The sequence below is a fragment of the Pelecanus crispus genome, chromosome 7 (genome assembly GCF_030463565.1).
Source record: "Pelecanus crispus isolate bPelCri1 chromosome 7, bPelCri1.pri, whole genome shotgun sequence".
In the NCBI taxonomy this organism is placed as follows: domain Eukaryota; kingdom Metazoa; phylum Chordata; class Aves; order Pelecaniformes; family Pelecanidae; genus Pelecanus; species Pelecanus crispus.
In genome coordinates this window covers 39,950,190-39,968,487 of record NC_134649.1, presented here as the reverse complement: position 1 = coordinate 39,968,487, position 18,298 = coordinate 39,950,190, and the positions used below count along the sequence as shown (strand labels likewise).

The following is an 18,298-nucleotide window of genomic DNA, read 5'->3' as shown; positions in this document are numbered from 1 at the left end:
TTTTTCCAATATATCTAGTGGAGCATGTGTCCCCACTTTGCTTTGAGGGCAACCAAGACATGGAGAAAAATAATGTGGGGCAGCCACAGGCTGCAGAAGTCCAGAATTGCCCTTTCTGCTGCTTGCACTTAACCCAAAGCACCTAGCAAATTGCTTATAATGCTGCAAGGCATATTTAAATACCTTGAAGATAGAGGATTCAAATGCTGTGGGAACGGTATGCTGTTGGGTACTGTCCAGTTTCGGTATTTGCAGCGCATGAGGGAGGACAGTAGCATGACGTGCACAGACCTTTCTGTTCTCCTCCCTGGCTCTGCAATGCTGGTGTTGGTACAGCGTTGCACAGCATCCTGGGGTGGGGGTATTGAGGTTGCCTGCGGTCAGTGAACAAACGTACCCTGGTTGGCTGTACTGCTGTTTGTTAATCTGCATTTCAAGTATGTGGTAACTCAACGTCCTCCCAGCATGTAGCAGGTATTTGAGTTTTGTCCAAACTCGAGCCGATTAAGCCATTTTTATGTGAAGACCTGAAAAGTCAAAGCTAAAAGGTTTTCTGTATTTTATCCATCCCTATTTGGGATAACGTGGGTAGTGCTGGCATTTTCATACTGCCACCAGAACTCACTTCATTTGCCTTTGTTCCAGCTTGGAACAAAGAGCTGGAGGACCTTGATTAGAGATTTAGTCAGATGGTATTTCCCTTGTGCACAGGAGCAATTGCTCTTTGACTTGCCACATTTAGTACTGCTGAATTTTTCTATCTGCTCCCAACCTTTCCTTTTCTTTCTTCTACCTTTTGACATTTAATGGGACTGCAGACCCTTGGAGCCTGAACTTTGAAATGACAGTTTTCATTATGCCATTTAAATGGACTCTGTGACCTGGAGCCAGTTGAGGTTCCACAGACTGGATTCTTGACTCCTTTGTTAGCTTTGATCAATGTAATCTCATTAGTGAAAAGCATTGCCAAATGGAGTAGAATCTACTTAGGGGCATCTTTTAATGGATGCTATCAAGGATGACCAGGCTTAAATACTACTTAATTTCATATTTTTAACTCAGTTTTGCTCAGTGACAGCTCCCATTTAATGACAGATAAAATCCTAATTTCTCTGCTGAATTGGCCTCAGTGGAGTCCCAGGTATTGACTTCCCTGGGCCATTGCCAGCACTGTGCAATGCTGGTGGTGAGCTGTAGCCTGCAGGGGCAGGCTGGAGAGCCAGGCAGCCACCAGTTCCTCTGGGAGCCCCCTGGGATTGGGATGTTCATCCTTCTTGACTACTAAGAAGGTTCCTGCACAAGATAAGGCCTGCCTGGCCCTATTTGTGTAGAAGAGGTCATCAAAAAATAAGGAGATGCTTCACAACTGCTTCTTTCTGAGATAAAGCTCCATGTTGCGGTGAGAGAGCACACAGCAGGTCAGCGATAGACCTGGCAGCAGGCTCCTGAGGTCTCGAAATGGCTTTTATAGCTAACTGGAAGAGCTTCTTGCTACTTACTTTCCTGATTAAGGAGAACAATGGTGCCCTCCTGTTGTTGTCCGTGCCACTTTTGTTCCTGTGTAGTCCATCTCTTCCTGCTGCCAGATCAGCAGAATGACTTTGTGCCCTTGCCTTACAGGCATCCATCATGACGGGGAGTGTGCACAACCTGGGTCTAGAGGGCAGCAAGCTGCTCCTGGACTCTGTCAACCCATCGGGACTGAGCCCATTGAGGAAAGCAAACTCCAGCTGTGATGATGGACAGACCGAGGGTAGCAGCTCCCCTGCCAAGAAGAACGAGAGGAACCTGGACATGAAGAAGATCGAGAAGGAGATGCAGGAAATCATGTCCCCTACCCCTCTCGAGTTTCACAAGGTCTGTGTTACCAAGGGTTGGTCTGGCTGTGTCACTGCGGTACCTCAATGGTTAAAAATGTAGAAGCTTTGCAACCTTGTAGAAAATCTTCGTTCAGAGGGACTCCCAAAAGACATTCCTTGTTAAAGATGGCCCCCACCAAGGTCTGCAGCAAAGGTTTCCAGAGGGTCAGATGAAGAGGAAGGGGCCCCTTCAGAAGAGTAACAGGATTTAGCTGCCATGCTTCAGTGAGGTTCAAACCTGTGCTTTGCTGTTTCCCTTTATTATATGAGATTTCCAGGTCCTTGTGTTCTGGAGTTCATTAATTGGTGCTACAGATACAGGCGAGAGAGCTCAAGGTATGGCCTCGTGGAGACCCATCAACCCTTTTCCAGTGACATGCTCCATTCAGTAGGCCACTTTTCTTATAAAAAATAACTTCTTTTCCTTCCCCTTCCACTCTACCCCCAGCCTTTCCTGAAGGGCTGCAAATGGTAGGACTTCAGTGATGGGTTACTTGTTTGAATTCAGTACCCAGCTGAATGTAGCCAGTTTAAGCATGGTGCAAGGCAATGGTAATTAGAAGAAGTAATTAACTGTAGAAGCTGCTGATGCAGATTGCAAGCAGGGAAGGGAGCTGGAGAGGTTTCAAAAAATTTGATTGCCTTTTTCTTTCCTAGTGTGACTTTAGAATGAAACCTGCAGTTATGGAAGCTGGAAAAAACAACTTTTTCCTGTTTGATCTGCTCTTGTCCTTCAGGACATGGCAAATGTGTCTTTAAATAAAACTTCTTTGTACCCGAAGGAGGAGAGCTGTGTAATTAGGCATGTTATAGGGTGACTCTTCATTCTGCTGGAGCATCTGGTGTTGGCTGTGTTTGGAGATGAGGCTGAGGTCAGGTGATGCACAGGAGCGTCATCCTGGGCACTGTTCTTCCCAAGGACCACACATCCATGAAGATCACCCAGCCAAGAATGTAGTGATGGAGTTAGAGCCTCATGGTAGAGAGGCACTCCTGGTTCATGGGAGGCAAAGGCAGATTTTGGTGGTGTTGGGGAATCAGTTGTCCCTGGCTCCCAGTGTTACCTCATGGCAAGACACACTTCCAGGAGTGCACCCCTCCTTTAGACAAGGCCAAAGCGTGATGCGCTCACGGGAAGGTCGATGAGATTACCCATTTCTTGTCCGCAGTACATCAGCACTTACTGATATGAATTTTCTGAAAAGAACTCATGAATAACATGGAGAAGTTTAGATGTTCCTGCTGAGAGATGTATTAAAAAAAGACCTGTCTTCACATTTGACACACTACATTGAAAATTCCCCGTGAACGTGTTGATTTTTCATGTGCTGGTCTGGCATACACAGAGGATGCACAGTGTAACCTGGGCCAGAGAAGGTGATGCCTCCATTAATAACACTTGCTTTGTTGCTCCTTGGGTGAAATACGGCAGCTGTCTGTATTACACTGCTTGCGTTTCCTTCCACATCCAAGGGAGAGGGACTGTTGTGTGGTTGGTTATATGCCGGTCACCAAAGCACTTGTCCATGCAATCTACCTAAGCTGATGGTGTCTGGTAAATAAGGCTCAATCTCTATTAGCTGCCCAGGCTAAGAAAATATCTGCCCGGGAGACCCAGAGCAGAATTGCTGCAAGTCCACATACATTACCTATGCTATTCCTGTCCTGCCAACCCTGTACATCTCCTCCTGCCTCTGCTGCATTAAAACATGTGTTCTGTCTCCGTCCCTCCAGATGACACTCCACAAAGACCCGGAGAGCGAAGACTTTGGATTCAGTGTGTCGGATGGCCTGTTAGAAAAAGGTGTCTATGTAAATATGGTCCGTCCGGATGGGCCAGCAGATCAGTGTGGCCTCAAGCCATATGACAGAGTGCTTCAGGTAATAAATGCAAAATGCAGTTCTGGAGGCTGGGACGGAGTGAATGAGTGGCTGAGAGGAAGAGAGAAGTGAGACCCACCCATGGCAGCACTAACTTTAATGAAAGGTAATAGTTAGCCAACTAGGTGAGCACTTAGCCACCAAGCTATCAATGGGACCTGTGTTTTATAATGACAAATCACTAGGTAGTACCCCCGGGTGGTACCCCTAGGTTGTACTTATTCCAGGACACAGCCTGCCTGCCACTGGTCTTTTTGAGCTTGGGCAGCTCAAAACAACTGAAAAGCTGTGTTGCTTCCCCCTCTCACCCTCAGTCCTTTTCCTATCACGTAAGAGGGTGATTTTTGGATGAACTAGATTGTATTGACCAATATGTGTTCCTGCAAAGCCACATGTGGAGTTAGTGGTGTTCATGGAGTTCTGTGCATGCCTTTGACAACTGAAAGAGTTTTCTAGGAAACACATCCCTCAAGCAAAGTGTTTTTCATGGATATTTTTCTTTGAAAGATACTTAATCTGAAATAGCTGATGCAGAAACAGAATAAAAACTCTGGTCAAAAGCAGTGTCTGTGATAAATGTGACCTGGGCTTCTCAGACTACCAGAGGGACAGGAAGAGCACGGTGAGTTTTGGAGATTGGAGAAGAACTTTATATGGATGAAAAAGAACTATTTTAGCTTTGGGGCAACTCAAACAGCAACTGAAGAAGTGCAACCCCAATGGAAAAATTGCCACCATTTGGAAATGCAGATATTGTGACCATATTTGGAAACACTCAGAAAGATGTTTAATTTTACTAATTTCTAGGCGGGGGTTGTTAGCAGTAGGATTAGAGCCAATATATTATGTACATCAGGTAACTGGAGAACTGGCAGCGCTGTGGGGAACCTTGTTTAAGCTTGTTACGGTCTCCAGCCAGTTGGCTGCTATACAATTATTCCTTCTCGGCTTCAAATAAAAGATGGTGCAAGAATGAACAAGAAGCTAATTAGGCTCTGGGCTGCCTTTCTGTTGAATGTTGGATGGGTCGCTTTTTGCGAGTGCCAAGTGCTCTGGGAGGTGTGCCTGAAATCCGAAACAGAGCGTTGTGGAGACTTTCAACACCCCCTTTCCACATGCTGTGCCGCATGGCTTACACCTACAAGAAGACGGGGCGATTGCCATCGTGTTGACATGTGGAGTTGTGAATGATGGATTGCAGACCTGGTACAGGCAACTCCCGGCAAGAAGTACAGAGATGCATTGCTGAGGATGCTTCACAGTGCTGCTGATTATGGACATGATGATGTGCCTGAAGACCAGCGAAACACCTCGTCCCTGCTGTAACAGACCCTCTGCCTCTCAGCTGGATGGATTAGCTGGAGCACAGCGTTGCACTAATGGCACTTCTGCACTGGAACTGCCTGGATGGCATACAGCAAAGGCAGAGCAAGCTCCTGGCTTATCTCTTCTTGTCCACGTGAGGTCTAGGGATTGCCCTTAGTTATGACACTGTAAGGAGCAGTATTGGGGTCAACTGTGTGGACACCAGCTAGGGCAGGGGGACACTGCTACTGTCACAGAGCCCAGCTCTGTGGGCATGCATTGATGCTGGGCAAGGGTTTTGGATGGAAGGGTTGCATGGACTCATCCAGCGCTTACCCAGAAAAGGAAGCAACACCTGGCCCCAGGGGTTATGTTCGCTCTAAAGGTGGGTGGGAAATTCCTTTCTCCCTTCCCTGCTTCCCCTCCCCATGCTGTTTGCCAGCCCCCTCCATCCCAGAGCTGTTGTGGCACCAAGCCCAGGTGCTCTGGTAGCTGTAGGCAAGAGAGCTGGGGTGGTTCTTGCAGGTGACCCAGCCTAGAAATGTGCTTGAAGGTCTGTAAGAGACAGCAGTAAAAGTCCTTTCACTGCTGAATCCTGCAGAGAGAATTTGCAGCCACCTTCTGAGCCCATGTGAAATGCAACCAGACTCCTCTGAAATGAAGGATGTAAATGGAGGAGAGAGGAGAAGCAAAAACTGTTCAGTATAGTTTCAATTTACTGCTGGCTGAGCTGGAAAATGGTTGGCAGAAGCCTCAGGGTCTGAGCTGTATTTGTTTTCTAGGTGCTGAATACCCCACATCACAGATTTAAGGCGAGTAAAAGCCATGATGGCAAAAAAATCAAGGAAAATGGCAACCTTTCTCCTACAGGCTTGAACCAGATAATTGGTTTTGAGCCCTGCAGTTGTAATACTGCCCCAGACACCAGGGGTCAGGGTTTATGCCTGATCCAGACTTTTTTTGCTCTTTCCTGTACCAGTTATTGTATCATTTCTCAGCTAAGCAAGGATGTGCTCAGCCTGAAGGGGTGCCCCTGCTCTGCTCTTCCACGAACCTGGAATCAGGGACCCCCAAGAGTCGTGTGTTTTCACAGGTGTGGGTTTAGCACCAGCCTTGCATTTTCTGACTAACAAACATGGTCTTTCTGTTGTTCCTCCCCATGGCATGTCCTAAATCCATCCCGGCAGGTAAACCGCATCCGAACGAGAGACTTTGACTGCTGTCTGGCTGTTCCCCTGATTTCGGAGGCTGGAGATAAGCTGGACCTGGTGATTAGCCGAAACCCCTTGGCACTGGCTGCCAACGCTCCCCCGGAGGGGAACAGAGAGCTGCCAGCACAGGTGGCCCGTGGTGCCGAGGTCAAGGCAAGCATCCAGACACTCTGAGCAGCGGGAGCAGAGCAGATGGTGCCCAGGGCCTCTGCTGAGCTGTTGTGGTATTTGGGGTGTTTTTTCCTGTTTTTTGCACTGGTATTTGTAAATGCTGTGTGTACCATAACCTGCAAGTGGGGAGGTGGATCTTCAGTTGAGCTGTTGCCTGTAGACCGCCAAATATTGCTGGGAAGGTCAGGGCTGGATGCGCATCTCAGGCCGTGGGCAGCACCGGTGATGGGACGAGCTGCCGACGGGAGGAAGGAGCATCCACAGCCATCCCCCATGGCAGGGCATCCCCCCGCACCCCAGCCGCTGGGGTGTGTGGGGTCTTGCCTCCGACACCCTCCTCACCCTGAAGGCCTTGACCATCCTATAAACACACATGGTGCTATTATGTTTCTTGTTTGCTCGGTTAATCTCATACAGCAAGACTGAAACGCCTTTCCTTTTCTGTTGTGCCCAGCTCCATCCTTTAAACACTCCTGATAAATAGATTTCCGCAGCCCCTTGTACTGCTGGTGCAGGGCTGTGGAGAGCCCTGTTTAAAAGACATTTCAAAATGTGCTTGAGAGTGGCTAGATGCAATTCTTGTTCAAAAATTGATATTTGCAACTGCCTCCTGCCAGCCCCGTCCGCACTCTCCCGCCAGGGCTGGCTCGCCCGCGGTGGGATGAGGCACCTCGTCTCCCCATCAATTCCCATGAGCAATGTGGTTACCTGTGCTGGCGTAGTTATTACAGAGCAGAAGGCCGTACCCATGCCTGAAGGCCTTGAACACTTGCCCAAATCCCCGGCCACCTTGTTCGTCTGGGCTTTATGGAGATCTCTTGCTTGCAAACCTGGCCTGTTCCCGCAAGTAAATGGCAGAAAAGCAATCTTCCCAGGGCTGTCCCTGATGTTTTGAATTAGTAACACCTTGTTGTCTCCCATCAGGCAGCGGCATGAGAAACCCTTCATTAGATGGAGGTTGTGTGTCCTGTGTCCTGCGTGGGCTGGGCGGTGTGTGTGTGCCCACGTAGGTTCAGCTGCTCGCGCCTGGTCCACGCGCCGTCTTCGCCTGTCGCTGGCCTCCCTGTGGCTTGGCAAGCATGATGCCCCGTCGTCGCTCCCCTCCCTCCCCAAAGCTCCCAGCGCTGCGGGGAAGAGGGGCTGTGATGTTTGCATCAGTTTCCTCATCTGCCTGCCACGTTTCATGTATTAGCACTTTATGATGATGTTCGTGTCCTGGTGGTGGCGTGAACCTGGCGTCGCTTTCCTGGGAAGGCTCAGGCATGGCGGAGACAAGGAGCTCACTCAGTCGGGGACCCGCAGCCCCGGCGCCCACCGCCCCCATTCCCCACTCACGCTTTTGGTTCTGCCATCACCGCCTGTGTGCTGGTGCTGCGTGTAGGGTGTTGGATGGGTGTATGCCACACGTTTGTCGCTTTGCTGAGCCAGGACTTGTCCCCCCACCATCCGTCCCCGAGCCACTTTGCGACTCTGTCCCTCTGCGATAGCGCCACGTATCAGTGTGTTTCTCTGAGACACGTGCCTGGCCCCATCCAGCTATTTGTTGTTGTAGCCATTTTCTCTTCGAGTATGCAATATCCCATACCATTGCTGCCACAACTAGATAATGTGCCATAATTGATACTGTGGAGCATCAACAGTGCAGCCGAAAGTGTTTTTATATGCAATATTATGAGCAGTGGAAGCTCACTGGGGCTTCTTATAGGTTTTTAATGAAGACTTTTATTAAAGGCTTTAAAAAAAAAAAAGGAAGAAAAACTTGGTCCTTGTATCCCTTCCTATGCATTTTGAATGATATGAAGATGAAATGCATTACTTAAATGTGTATTTTTATCCATATATTAGAGTGTATTCCTTGTAAAGTATTTTTATATGCTAATTTTCTTATGTATCTATGAAAGCACAATATTTAAAGTACAGCATTTCAAAGAATATTTTAGTCCTGTTTTGGACCTATTTGTAAATCTCTGTATTTAAATGGGATTGCAATGACTTTGACTTTTTTTTTTTAAATTAAATAAAAGCAAATGAAATGCATTTGTTTTGGTTTGTGTTTCTGCTGGAGGACGATAGTGAGGCAGCACTCTGCTTCCAGCTCTATTTTAACTTGCCATAGGATCCCCAGTTAAGAGACACCTCGAAGGACAAGGGGGAGGGCATGCAGGGGGTTTTGCTGGGGGGCCACTGCTTGTAGGGCTACTGGTGCGGGGCTGGGGTTGTCCGTTGCCACCGTCTGGCAGCAGCAACTGGGGCCAGTCGCTTCCCTCCCTGTGGACATGGAGGCACTTTGACTGTAGCTCTTCGTGGTAAGAGCTGGAGATGACTGCATGTGGTTACAGCATTGCTTGCAGCTTCACTTGGCCACACTGGAAATCTCATTGGGTTAAACCTTGGCTACTCCATGACAAAACGCCAGTGCAGTGTGGTGGCATGTGGCGACTGTGACGTGGCCGTGGCATTGTTTGCAAAGCTACAGTTAATCCCTGGAGATGGGTTAGGAAAACTGCTGGAGGACAATGTGTGGGCAGGAGGTGGGCCTGTCCGGTGCTCAGCACCCTGCAGCTGTAGTGGGGTGCCTTGGGGAGCCACACTGGGTAGCCAAGTCATCCCACCTCTGAAACCAGATGTCCAAAGAGACAATTGCCACGAACCCAGAACATAGTTCCTTGTGTCCCTTTGTTGAGGATTTCTTCCCTTTGCGCTTACAAAGGGGTTTGGGGCACCTCTGCACTCCCAGCGTGTGCAGTGCAGACTGGGATGCTCCCCAGGTAAGGCCATAGGGAATCTCTGCTCACTGGCAAGGAAAGGGTGAGCTGGGTTTTGCAACCCTTCATGGCCAAGTAGGTAATGCAGGAATTTTTGGAGGTCTGAGCATGGTATAGAAATGCTCCCGGTTAGACCTGGGGAATCATTGCCACATAAACAAGCCTTATCTGCCATCTCTGGCCGCCCTCCTGGGGCGCAGACTTCAGAACAAGGCCCTTCACATGTTTGGCAGCGGGGACTTGCCAAAGCCACGGGGAGCCAACTGAAGTGCTGGGGCGATGGCAGGTTTAATGAGAGCCTGTGCAACATGACTGATGGGGTTTTGGTGCATACACCAGATAAAAGGTTAGCATGGTGCCGCTCCTCTGGTACGCGCTGCCGGTCACCTCAGCGGGCAGCGCATCCTCCCACTAATGTCACCTTGCGTCCCATGGACCTCGGCTGAGGGAGCTGGCCGCAGCCATGGGCAGGTGACAGCCACCCATGGCAGGTACATGAAACCCTCTAGCAGCAGCTGTCATGGTTTTATCCCAGCCAGCAACTAAGCACCACACAGCCACTCACTCACTCCCCCGCAGTAGGATGGGGGAGAGAATCAGAAGAGTACAAGTGACAAAACTCGTGGGTTGAGATAAAGACAGTTTAACAGGTAAAGCAAAAGCCACACATGCAAGCAAAGCAAAACAAGGAATTCATTCACTACTTCCCATCGGCAGGCAGGTGTTCAGCCATCTCCAGGACAGCAGGGCTCCATCACTCATAACAGTCACTTGCGAAGACAAAACACCATCACTCTGAATGTGCCCCCCCTTCCTTCTTCTTCCCCCAGCTTTATATGCTGAGCATGACGCCATATGGTGTGGGATATCCCTTTGGTCAGGGGGGGTCAGCTGTCCCAGCTGTGTCCCCTCCCAACTTCTTGTGCACTCCCAGCCTGCTCGCTGGTGGGGTGGGGTATGAAGCAGAAAAGGCCTTGACTCTGTGTAAGCACTGCTCAGCAGGAACGAAAAACATCTCTCTATTATCAACACTGTTTTCAGCACAAATACTAAACATAGCTTCATACCAGCTACTGTGAAGAAAATTAACTCTATCCCAGCCAAAACCAGCACAGCAGCTCATGGTGCTTAGTGGCTTTCTTAATTATTGGTTTATTTATTTTATTTTAACCTGAGACATGTTGCAGTTGCTGTCTGTGCCGGTATCAGGCTGCTCACCCAGGCATTGCAGGCTTTGCTGACAGAAGGAGAAATCCTGCCAAAGTCCTCAAATCTCACCCAGCAAAATAACCAACCAAGCCAAAAAAACTCCAAATAAAGACAGCTGCGGGGCTAATCCTGGGCATGGGTTGCTGGAGCCTCAGCAGTGATGTACAAATGCTGAGCAACTCTACTTTTCACAAACAGTAGCCACATACATGCTCCCCCCCCCCCCCCCCCCAATCAGGATTTAAGGAAAGGTCTCTCTGGTTTAACCTTTGTCTGCTTGACTGAACAGACCATCAGCGGGCTTTAAATGACCAGTCCCATACACCAGGAAAATGAGTGCTGGTGGGCTTTTCTTTTCTTTTCTTTTCTTTTCTTTTCTTTTCTTTTCTTTTCTTTTCTTTTCTTTTCTTTTCTTTTCTTTTCTTTTCTTTTCTTTTCTTTTCTTTTCTTTTCTTTTCTTTTCTTTTTTCTTCTCTTTTCTTCTCTTTTCTTCTCTTTTTTCTTCTCTTTTTTCTTCTCTTTTCTTCTCTTTTCTTCTTCTCTTCTCTTCTCTCTCTTTTTTCTTTTCTTCTCTTCTCTTTTTCTTCTCTTCTCTTTTTCTTCTCTTTCTCTTCTCTTTCTCTTCCTCTTGTCTTCCTCTTGTCTTCCTCTTGTCTTCCTCTTGTCTTTCTTTTTTTCTTCTTTCTTTCTATTGGGCTTTTATAATGTATTTGAACCCCCACGGGAGTGGTGCCATGCTGCCAAGCTGGTACAGACAGCAGCGGGCAATGCCACGGGATGGGCTGAGCTGGGTGGCTCAGCCCAAGGGCAGGAGCTCCCCAGCAGTAACTCATAAAGCTGCACTCATCTCCCTGTGACGGGGCCAAGGAAAGCTGCCGTCTGCAGGGACCGTCTGTTGAGGACATCAGCGCTCTGTCTTCAAAGAAAGAAAAGAAAAAAAGAGGGAAAATGGAGCAGGGGGGAGGCCACTTTCTTATGGCCTTTTAAGACTCGACACATGCCCAGCTGCACTTGCTGAAGAGTTGGTCTGGGGAAACTAAAGCACCAGTGAAGCAAGGCCATAGGTTGGGCAAGACTGACCCAACATGGGCTGGGACCAGCACTGACCTGTCTTTATGCTCAGCCAAAGTCATTGCCGAGAGGAAAACAAGCCCAGCAAACGAAACCAGTGTTGATGACCCAGGGATGCTTTAGCTCTTGCTGAGCAGTGCTTACACAGCATCAAGGCCTTTCTGCTGCTCACACTGCCCCGCCAGCGAGTAGGCTGGGAATGTGCAAGAAGCTGGGAGGGGACACAGCTGGGACAGCTGACCCCCCTGACCAAAGGGATACCCCACATCCCTCTTGGGGACTGGCTGGGTGTTGGTTGGTCAGTGGTGAGAAATTGTTTTCTTTTGCATTACTTGTTTTTCTTGGGTTTGGTTTTTCCCCTCTTTGCTGTGTTTTTGGTGTTTTTTTCTTTCCTCCTTTTTTTTAATTATTAAACTGTCTGTGTCCCAACCCATGATTTTTTGCACTTTTACCCTGCCAATTCTCTCCCCATCCCACTGGGTGAGGGGGTGAGCAAGCAGCTGTGCAGGGCTGAGCTGCTCACAGCCACGGAGTCAGTGAGCTGGGCCAAGCAGCTTAGTGAGCTAGGCTTATACATGTATAATGGAGTATTTTATAAGGACAAAAAAACCCCAAACCAACAGCGCCACAACAAATAATAGTTTTAAAGGAAGAATTAAGCTACTCAAAGACCAAAAAACAGCATCCAAGAACATAGCTGGTTTATAAAGGAAGGTTTTATTTTCAGTTATAAGATAATTACAAACTCATCTAAAAAAGCAAAGATGACTTAAAAATATCCATATACATTTTATTTATCTAAAAAGCAAAACAGAAACTGCAAAATACAAACATTTACCATATACACAAAGGCTAGGGTTTTTAGGATTAAATTACACTCCAGGATTTTTTTCAAATACAAATATTCCGTTTTGGAACACACAAAAAATGTTTTAAAATGTTTTAAAAATATTTTTAAGTTTTTTTTTTTAAAAAAGTTCAGATGACATTTTTAAGGAGGCCATCATGGATGTCGCCTCCTCGCTGTATGTGCTACTCATCACATTACTGTAGTAACAGTTGCTAGGAATTCAAATAATAAAAAAACCACCACTGTTTTTTAGCCAAATACATCAAACAAGATGGACCACCTCTTATAACGTGAAGTCCCTGGCAATGTTATCAGGTAACAACCACAACATTACACTGGAGAAAAACAACATCCTACTGAACAACGAGCACTTCAGAACAGTACTGGGATGCTGCAACGCTGAGAGACTGTCGCTGGCTTCCAGAACAGGAGCAGATGACAAACTAACTCAACTTGCCCCCAAGGATTTTTTTTTTTTCTTCAGCCTCTCAACATGATTTTGCCACTGTTCTAATTTTTTTCTTTATATATTGAAAACAAAGTTCAAATCTTTTTAACATCTCAACTGCAGAAGCAGATTTAGAAACATGTATCATGCTAACATGTACTATGCTACGGGACTGAAGCCTCCCTGGCATATGCACGCACACAAAAGCACACATGCACAGCTCCTTAGCATAATCAAGTTTCACTTTTTTTTTTTTTTTAAACTGTATTTTTCCCCATTATTTCTTCTGATTTTTCAAGTTGGGCCATGTTTTCCCTGTGCTGCAAATGGGAAAGTGAGCAATACTGTCCCATTGTGCGCCACAGAGCCAAACCATGGGGAGGAAGCCTCCAGAAACTCGCTCCTTTTAAAAATGACTTTAATTTGCTTTACTCCTAAAGCTCAGGGCTGTGTAAAGCTTGTGGCGATTCAGTTCTGACACTGTTACTGATTATTTCAAATTAAGACACAGCAGCAATACAAAAAGGCCACGTCTGCACTGCCAGTCAATATTCCAGCAATACCAGCAGGGTCAGGCTCTTCTCCAGTTGCAAGCGCTGTCACTAACACTTCCCACCTTTGATGGGGATGGGGAAGTGATTAGTTTTCTTAATGTTTTCAATCTGCAAAATTTCGAGCTTGCCTCTTTTTTGGTCAAATGGTGTCTGAAGATTTTTCTGCTCTTGTTTTAGGACATGAGTAAATTGAAATCACCAATTACAATGACAATGGGAAAAAAACACACAAATAACTGTTTCTGTTTGGTTTTTTAATAGAAACAAACAAATTCAGACTTTTTTTTGTTTTAAAAAGCATACAAGCATTATCCATGTACAGGTTTACTTTGGGCTGGCAGAAAAGAGCCATGATCCAGTGGAGTGTGCAGGGCTGGAACAGGCAGTTTTCCAGCCGGGGCTAGTGCTAGTTATGCTCAACTCTTTCTTGATCAAGTTTTCTAGTAAACTCAAATTGACCATTGATACCAATAAAAAATTTTTGTGACCAAGTATGGCGCTCAGGGGGCCTCTTTTGCATTAGTTCATGGGTTTTTTTGGGTTTCAAGTGCCACTGAATTAACTGAATACTTTCTTTCTTAAGCTTATTTGTGATTACAAGAAATAAAATCAGCTACTAGGGTCTGACAGTTCCTGACCTTTGCTCATGCAGATACACAAATACACGACTACACATCAATCCTAACCACAAGGCTTTGGATGCTGATTTTTAGAGAAAACAAGTCCAAGGTAGCTGTCTGAACCTGCACCACACCCAACCTCCCATATCAGGAGCCATGTGGCGCTTACAAGGAACCAGAGAGTTTTCAAGTTCAACCTCGAGGCTTCCTTGGAGGGGCCACAGTCCAGGACTTTGTCATCACATTCCCTCTTTCACCACCCCCAACTTAGGAAAGGCCACTTGGGCACCCTGGCATGTTGGCTCTTTCCAGGCAAGTGGTGCCTAAACCTTCTCAGTCCTCACCCTGAACAGCTCTGCCAGACTTATGCACATGATTTTTGCAGCCTAGCAACAGAAGCAATGCCCCCACTTGTGTGCGTGCATATGAGGGTGAAAGATTTTATCCACTAGTCTACTTAAACACAGATTAATTTTTTTTTTTTTTTTTTTTTTTTTTTTTTACTGAAAGTGAGCAACTTCCATTCAATCTCCTGGAAATGATGTCAGGGTCATCTTTCTTCCAAGTGTACTTGAGCTGCTTAACTAACTTGTCCACTCCATTCAATACACAGCTTATTAACATTTTATATACATTACACCTCCATGAGTGATCTTGCAGTGACCACAAGACATGGAAGCTAATAATTAGTTATTAAAAAAAATGTTCAAATCCTTCTCCCACAGATGGAGACACAATTACCACTGTGTCAATTGTGTCGGCTGCCATTGACACAGGAAGTGGGAGCTTTGAACCCAAGTGTGACAAGCATGACCTCGCCAAAACTGTAAGTCTCCTGAGCAAATAAAAGCAGACTGGGAGGAGACTTGTAAAAGGCCTATGGAATGGAAATGTCCATGTGTCTTCAGATCTACTCAAATTTGTCTAACGCTGAGACAGAGAAGAGGAACCAGGAGTATCTGCAGTTGAGAAAGGAGGATTAACACAGGACTGAAGACAGCTGCAGAAGGTGCTGTCCTGATGGTGACATTAAAGGCTCTGCTGGTGGTTGCTGGGGTTTTTTTTTTGTGTTACAGCAACTGTAAGGCTGCACCTTTTTTTTTTGTTGTTGTTTTCCTCTTTTCCTCCTCTCCCAAAGAACAGCTGCAAAAATCAGTTTTGCTGAGCTGTTTCAGCAGACACTCCTAACTCCCCTCCACTCCAGGAGCTGCACTGCTGCTGCAGGGTGACCACCAGCGTTCTAGATGGCAAGCACAGCTGCTGGGACTTTGTATTTTCACTTCCAACACAAGAACAAATCCATTGTGGACCTACTATCTCACACTTTAAAGAGGACTTTTCTAAGCGTGTGGATCTGTTTGGACCAGATGAAAAGGAAAGCTACAGATGAGAAGGAAAATGAGGACAACAACAACAACAACCAACAACAACAACAACAACAACAACAACAAAAACCAGTTCTATTTTTGAAATCATACTATTTAAATACTGAAATACAGACTACTGGTAAAGTCCCTTACAATAGATGCCCATTCAGTGAGATCATAACTAGTGACAGGTGAACAAAAAAAGTTTGGAAAATTTAGACAAATAGGAAACAGGTTGGAAAATCTTGTGGGGTAAATTTTCCCCTTTACATTTCTACTATCTCTTGATTTCAGTTCAGCTGGAAGTAAATACTGCCGAAAATCTGCCATTTTCAAGCCCGGAAGAACCCATGAAGACAAAGGTACATGGAATATGAAAAGGTGTGGTTTTTTGTCTTGTTTTATTCTGGTTTTAAACTCAGGGATCTGGTTTTAAAGATCTCATGCAAAAACTGCACTAACTTTTCCCTGGATCCAAACCAGTTCAGCTATGACTAGTCATGATTTTTTAACATAGAGTTCCTCATTTACATAAAAAAGGTAAAATAGGTCACAAGTGTTTAAACAAGTAAATTAGGAAAAAAATTAGTTGTATTTGCAGTCAGAAATAGGTACAAAATACAGACTTTTTACAAATAATTCTTTAATAAATTTGGCAGAGGATCATGTTAAAATGCAAGTTTATTACCAAGAAAAGTTCATAAATCTGATAAAAGTGTTAGGAAAAAACCCAAAACTGTAAAAATGTGAGTGTGCTCATTGCAACTCAAACCCCAGATAAAACAAGAATAATTAACTTTTTTTTTTTTTGAAGGGAGAGAAGAGGGGAGAGGGGAACTGTTGTCCAGAAACAATAATTTCTTAGCTCTTCATGAGTCTCCCAGCCCTCCCTTGCAGTCATGCTAAAGAGCACAGCAGGGCCAGAGAAGCTGACATAAAGAACGCTTCAATGAGGTTGTTGCATATGTGCGAGACATTTTCACTTGGTACATGGAAGCGGCTGATTTGAATGGCACAGTTTATATCGAAATGGGGCTGGGTTCTAGTTCTCTAGTAGTTGTACTTTGAAAGGTGTAGTATTAGCCCTCTGGTTCTTGGCGCAAAGATGCTCTCCACAACGTGAGAGATGGCTAAATACCCAGCTGACTCGCTGGAGACATCTTTGATGTAGCCAAACCGTTCTTCCCTAACTAAAGCTTGTCTCAGCTCTATAGCACAAAAGTAATGTGCAAACTGTATCTCAAACGCAGTGGTATGAGAATGTATGTATTAAAAAAACCCCCAAGCATCAGTGTTTCATCTGCACTCACAGAAACCACTAATTTGGGACCCTCCCCCCGCCCTTCCTTGCTACTGCCTCTTCACCCAGGCAGGTGTGCCTGTTTACTGCAGGCACTAATTGCAACTCAGAAATGAGGGTCCAAGCTGAAGCCCACTAAGAGAGTTATCTTTGATTACAATTCCTTGCCGTTGATGGTTAAAGGATATATTAAAAAAATCATAGCTGTATGCATGTTTCTTTATTTTGGGCACATTTGATGACACCCACTGGCTCACAGAATTCCTCCAGTGATCTTTGGATGGCTATTGCCACTGGCCCAGCAGGTGAGATTAGGTATTTGCCATCTCCAGCTGTGGAAAAGTTTCATTTATAACTCTCATAATACAGCAACCAGAAAAAGAAAACAAAAACAATTCTGCCGTGTCTGGTTTTGTTGCTGCAACTCAGCTATCTGATGTAAAAATGTGTACAAATTCAAACTAGAAAGATTTTGAAAGTTACAGATGCAGCCACTTTTTCCTTTTTTTTTTTTTTTTTTTTAATTATTTTGGTCCATCTCTTAAGTTTTAAATCAACTCTTTTCTGTTACAAGAAAACCAACAAGCTAATCAACAAGTGTTTGTGCTGCTGCAGCCAGTTAGCCCACGGGACAAGAAAAAGCTACTGTGTAGGAATGTTAAGAACTGGATATGTTCCTGTTTAAATGACAAACTCTGCCCTGACAGACTAAGCTGACAGCAGAATAAGCAGATACAAACTCTGCTTTTATCAAGCATTTTCTCTAAGTACATTCGGATAGCCTAACTGTGGTATCATAAGAAGAAAAAAACCTGTCCTTCTAATACAATGCCCACAAGAAAAGGCTGACTTTCACCAGAGAACGTGTTCCCAGCAGAACCTGCTCAAGTTTTTTTTAAAAAAAAAAAAAAAAAAAAAGGCATTTTTGTCCATGTTTTGGCCAGTCTTCAGGAAGCAACTCCCCATGGAAACTTCCACCTGGCCCACACGAAGCAGAACCCCCATTCCTATACTCCTCGTAGTGGTTTCTCTTCACTCCCCAGTCTAACCTGGAACGGTACACAATTCCTTCTGACTAAATACCAAATATTTCAGTGTTGTATGTTCCCTTTGCTTTAACTTAAAATCCTGAAAGCCCTGTTTCTTCAGCAGATAAGATTCATAAACCTCATAAATATGTTTTCCACCCTCCAACCCCCCCCTAAAAAAACCATAAAATTACTGTTTAACCCAATGATGGGCAAGGAGACTGGGAGCCCTAGGTCCACTACCGCTATTTAGAAATATGGGACAAGTGACTTAGTCCTTTTGTCTGTTCCCCCAACAGTAACAAATGCCCCACCAAATAAATAAATACACCAAATCCTGGTTACCGAACTTGGCAAAGCATTTTTGAGATACATGGATGAAAAGCACCTGTTTGCTGAGTGATATTATTATCTTAATTTCTATTATTATTAACACAGTGTCTGTTATAAATACTGGTTACACCAGGTGTAGGTGAGCAGTTTTGTTCCTCCTGTCGGGGATGACCTGCTTTGTGTTCACCATTGGACGGTCAGAGTGCAGAAGGGATTCTTTTATTTTTCTGCCCGAAACCAAAGTCCAATAATTAACATGCAAACAAATGAGCAAGCGACCATCTGAAGCACCCAGAGGGCAGGTGCTGCTTTTCCCCTCTCAGCTG

The 18,298-nt window shown here is 45.5% G+C and overlaps 1 protein-coding gene across 1 annotated transcript in view; it reads left to right on the top strand.

Moving 5' to 3' along the window:
• The window catches only part of GRIP2 (glutamate receptor interacting protein 2), a 152,925-nt gene extending 146,495 nt beyond the window's left edge, over positions 1–6,430 (top strand). The window contains exons 22-24 of the mRNA XM_075713804.1: positions 1,621–1,857; positions 3,594–3,740; positions 6,233–6,430. Coding sequence (XP_075569919.1) covers positions 1,621–1,857; positions 3,594–3,740; positions 6,233–6,430 — 582 coding nt within the window. The remainder of the gene's footprint in view (positions 1–1,620; positions 1,858–3,593; positions 3,741–6,232) is intronic.
• The last annotated feature ends 11,868 nt before the right edge of the window (positions 6,431–18,298 follow it).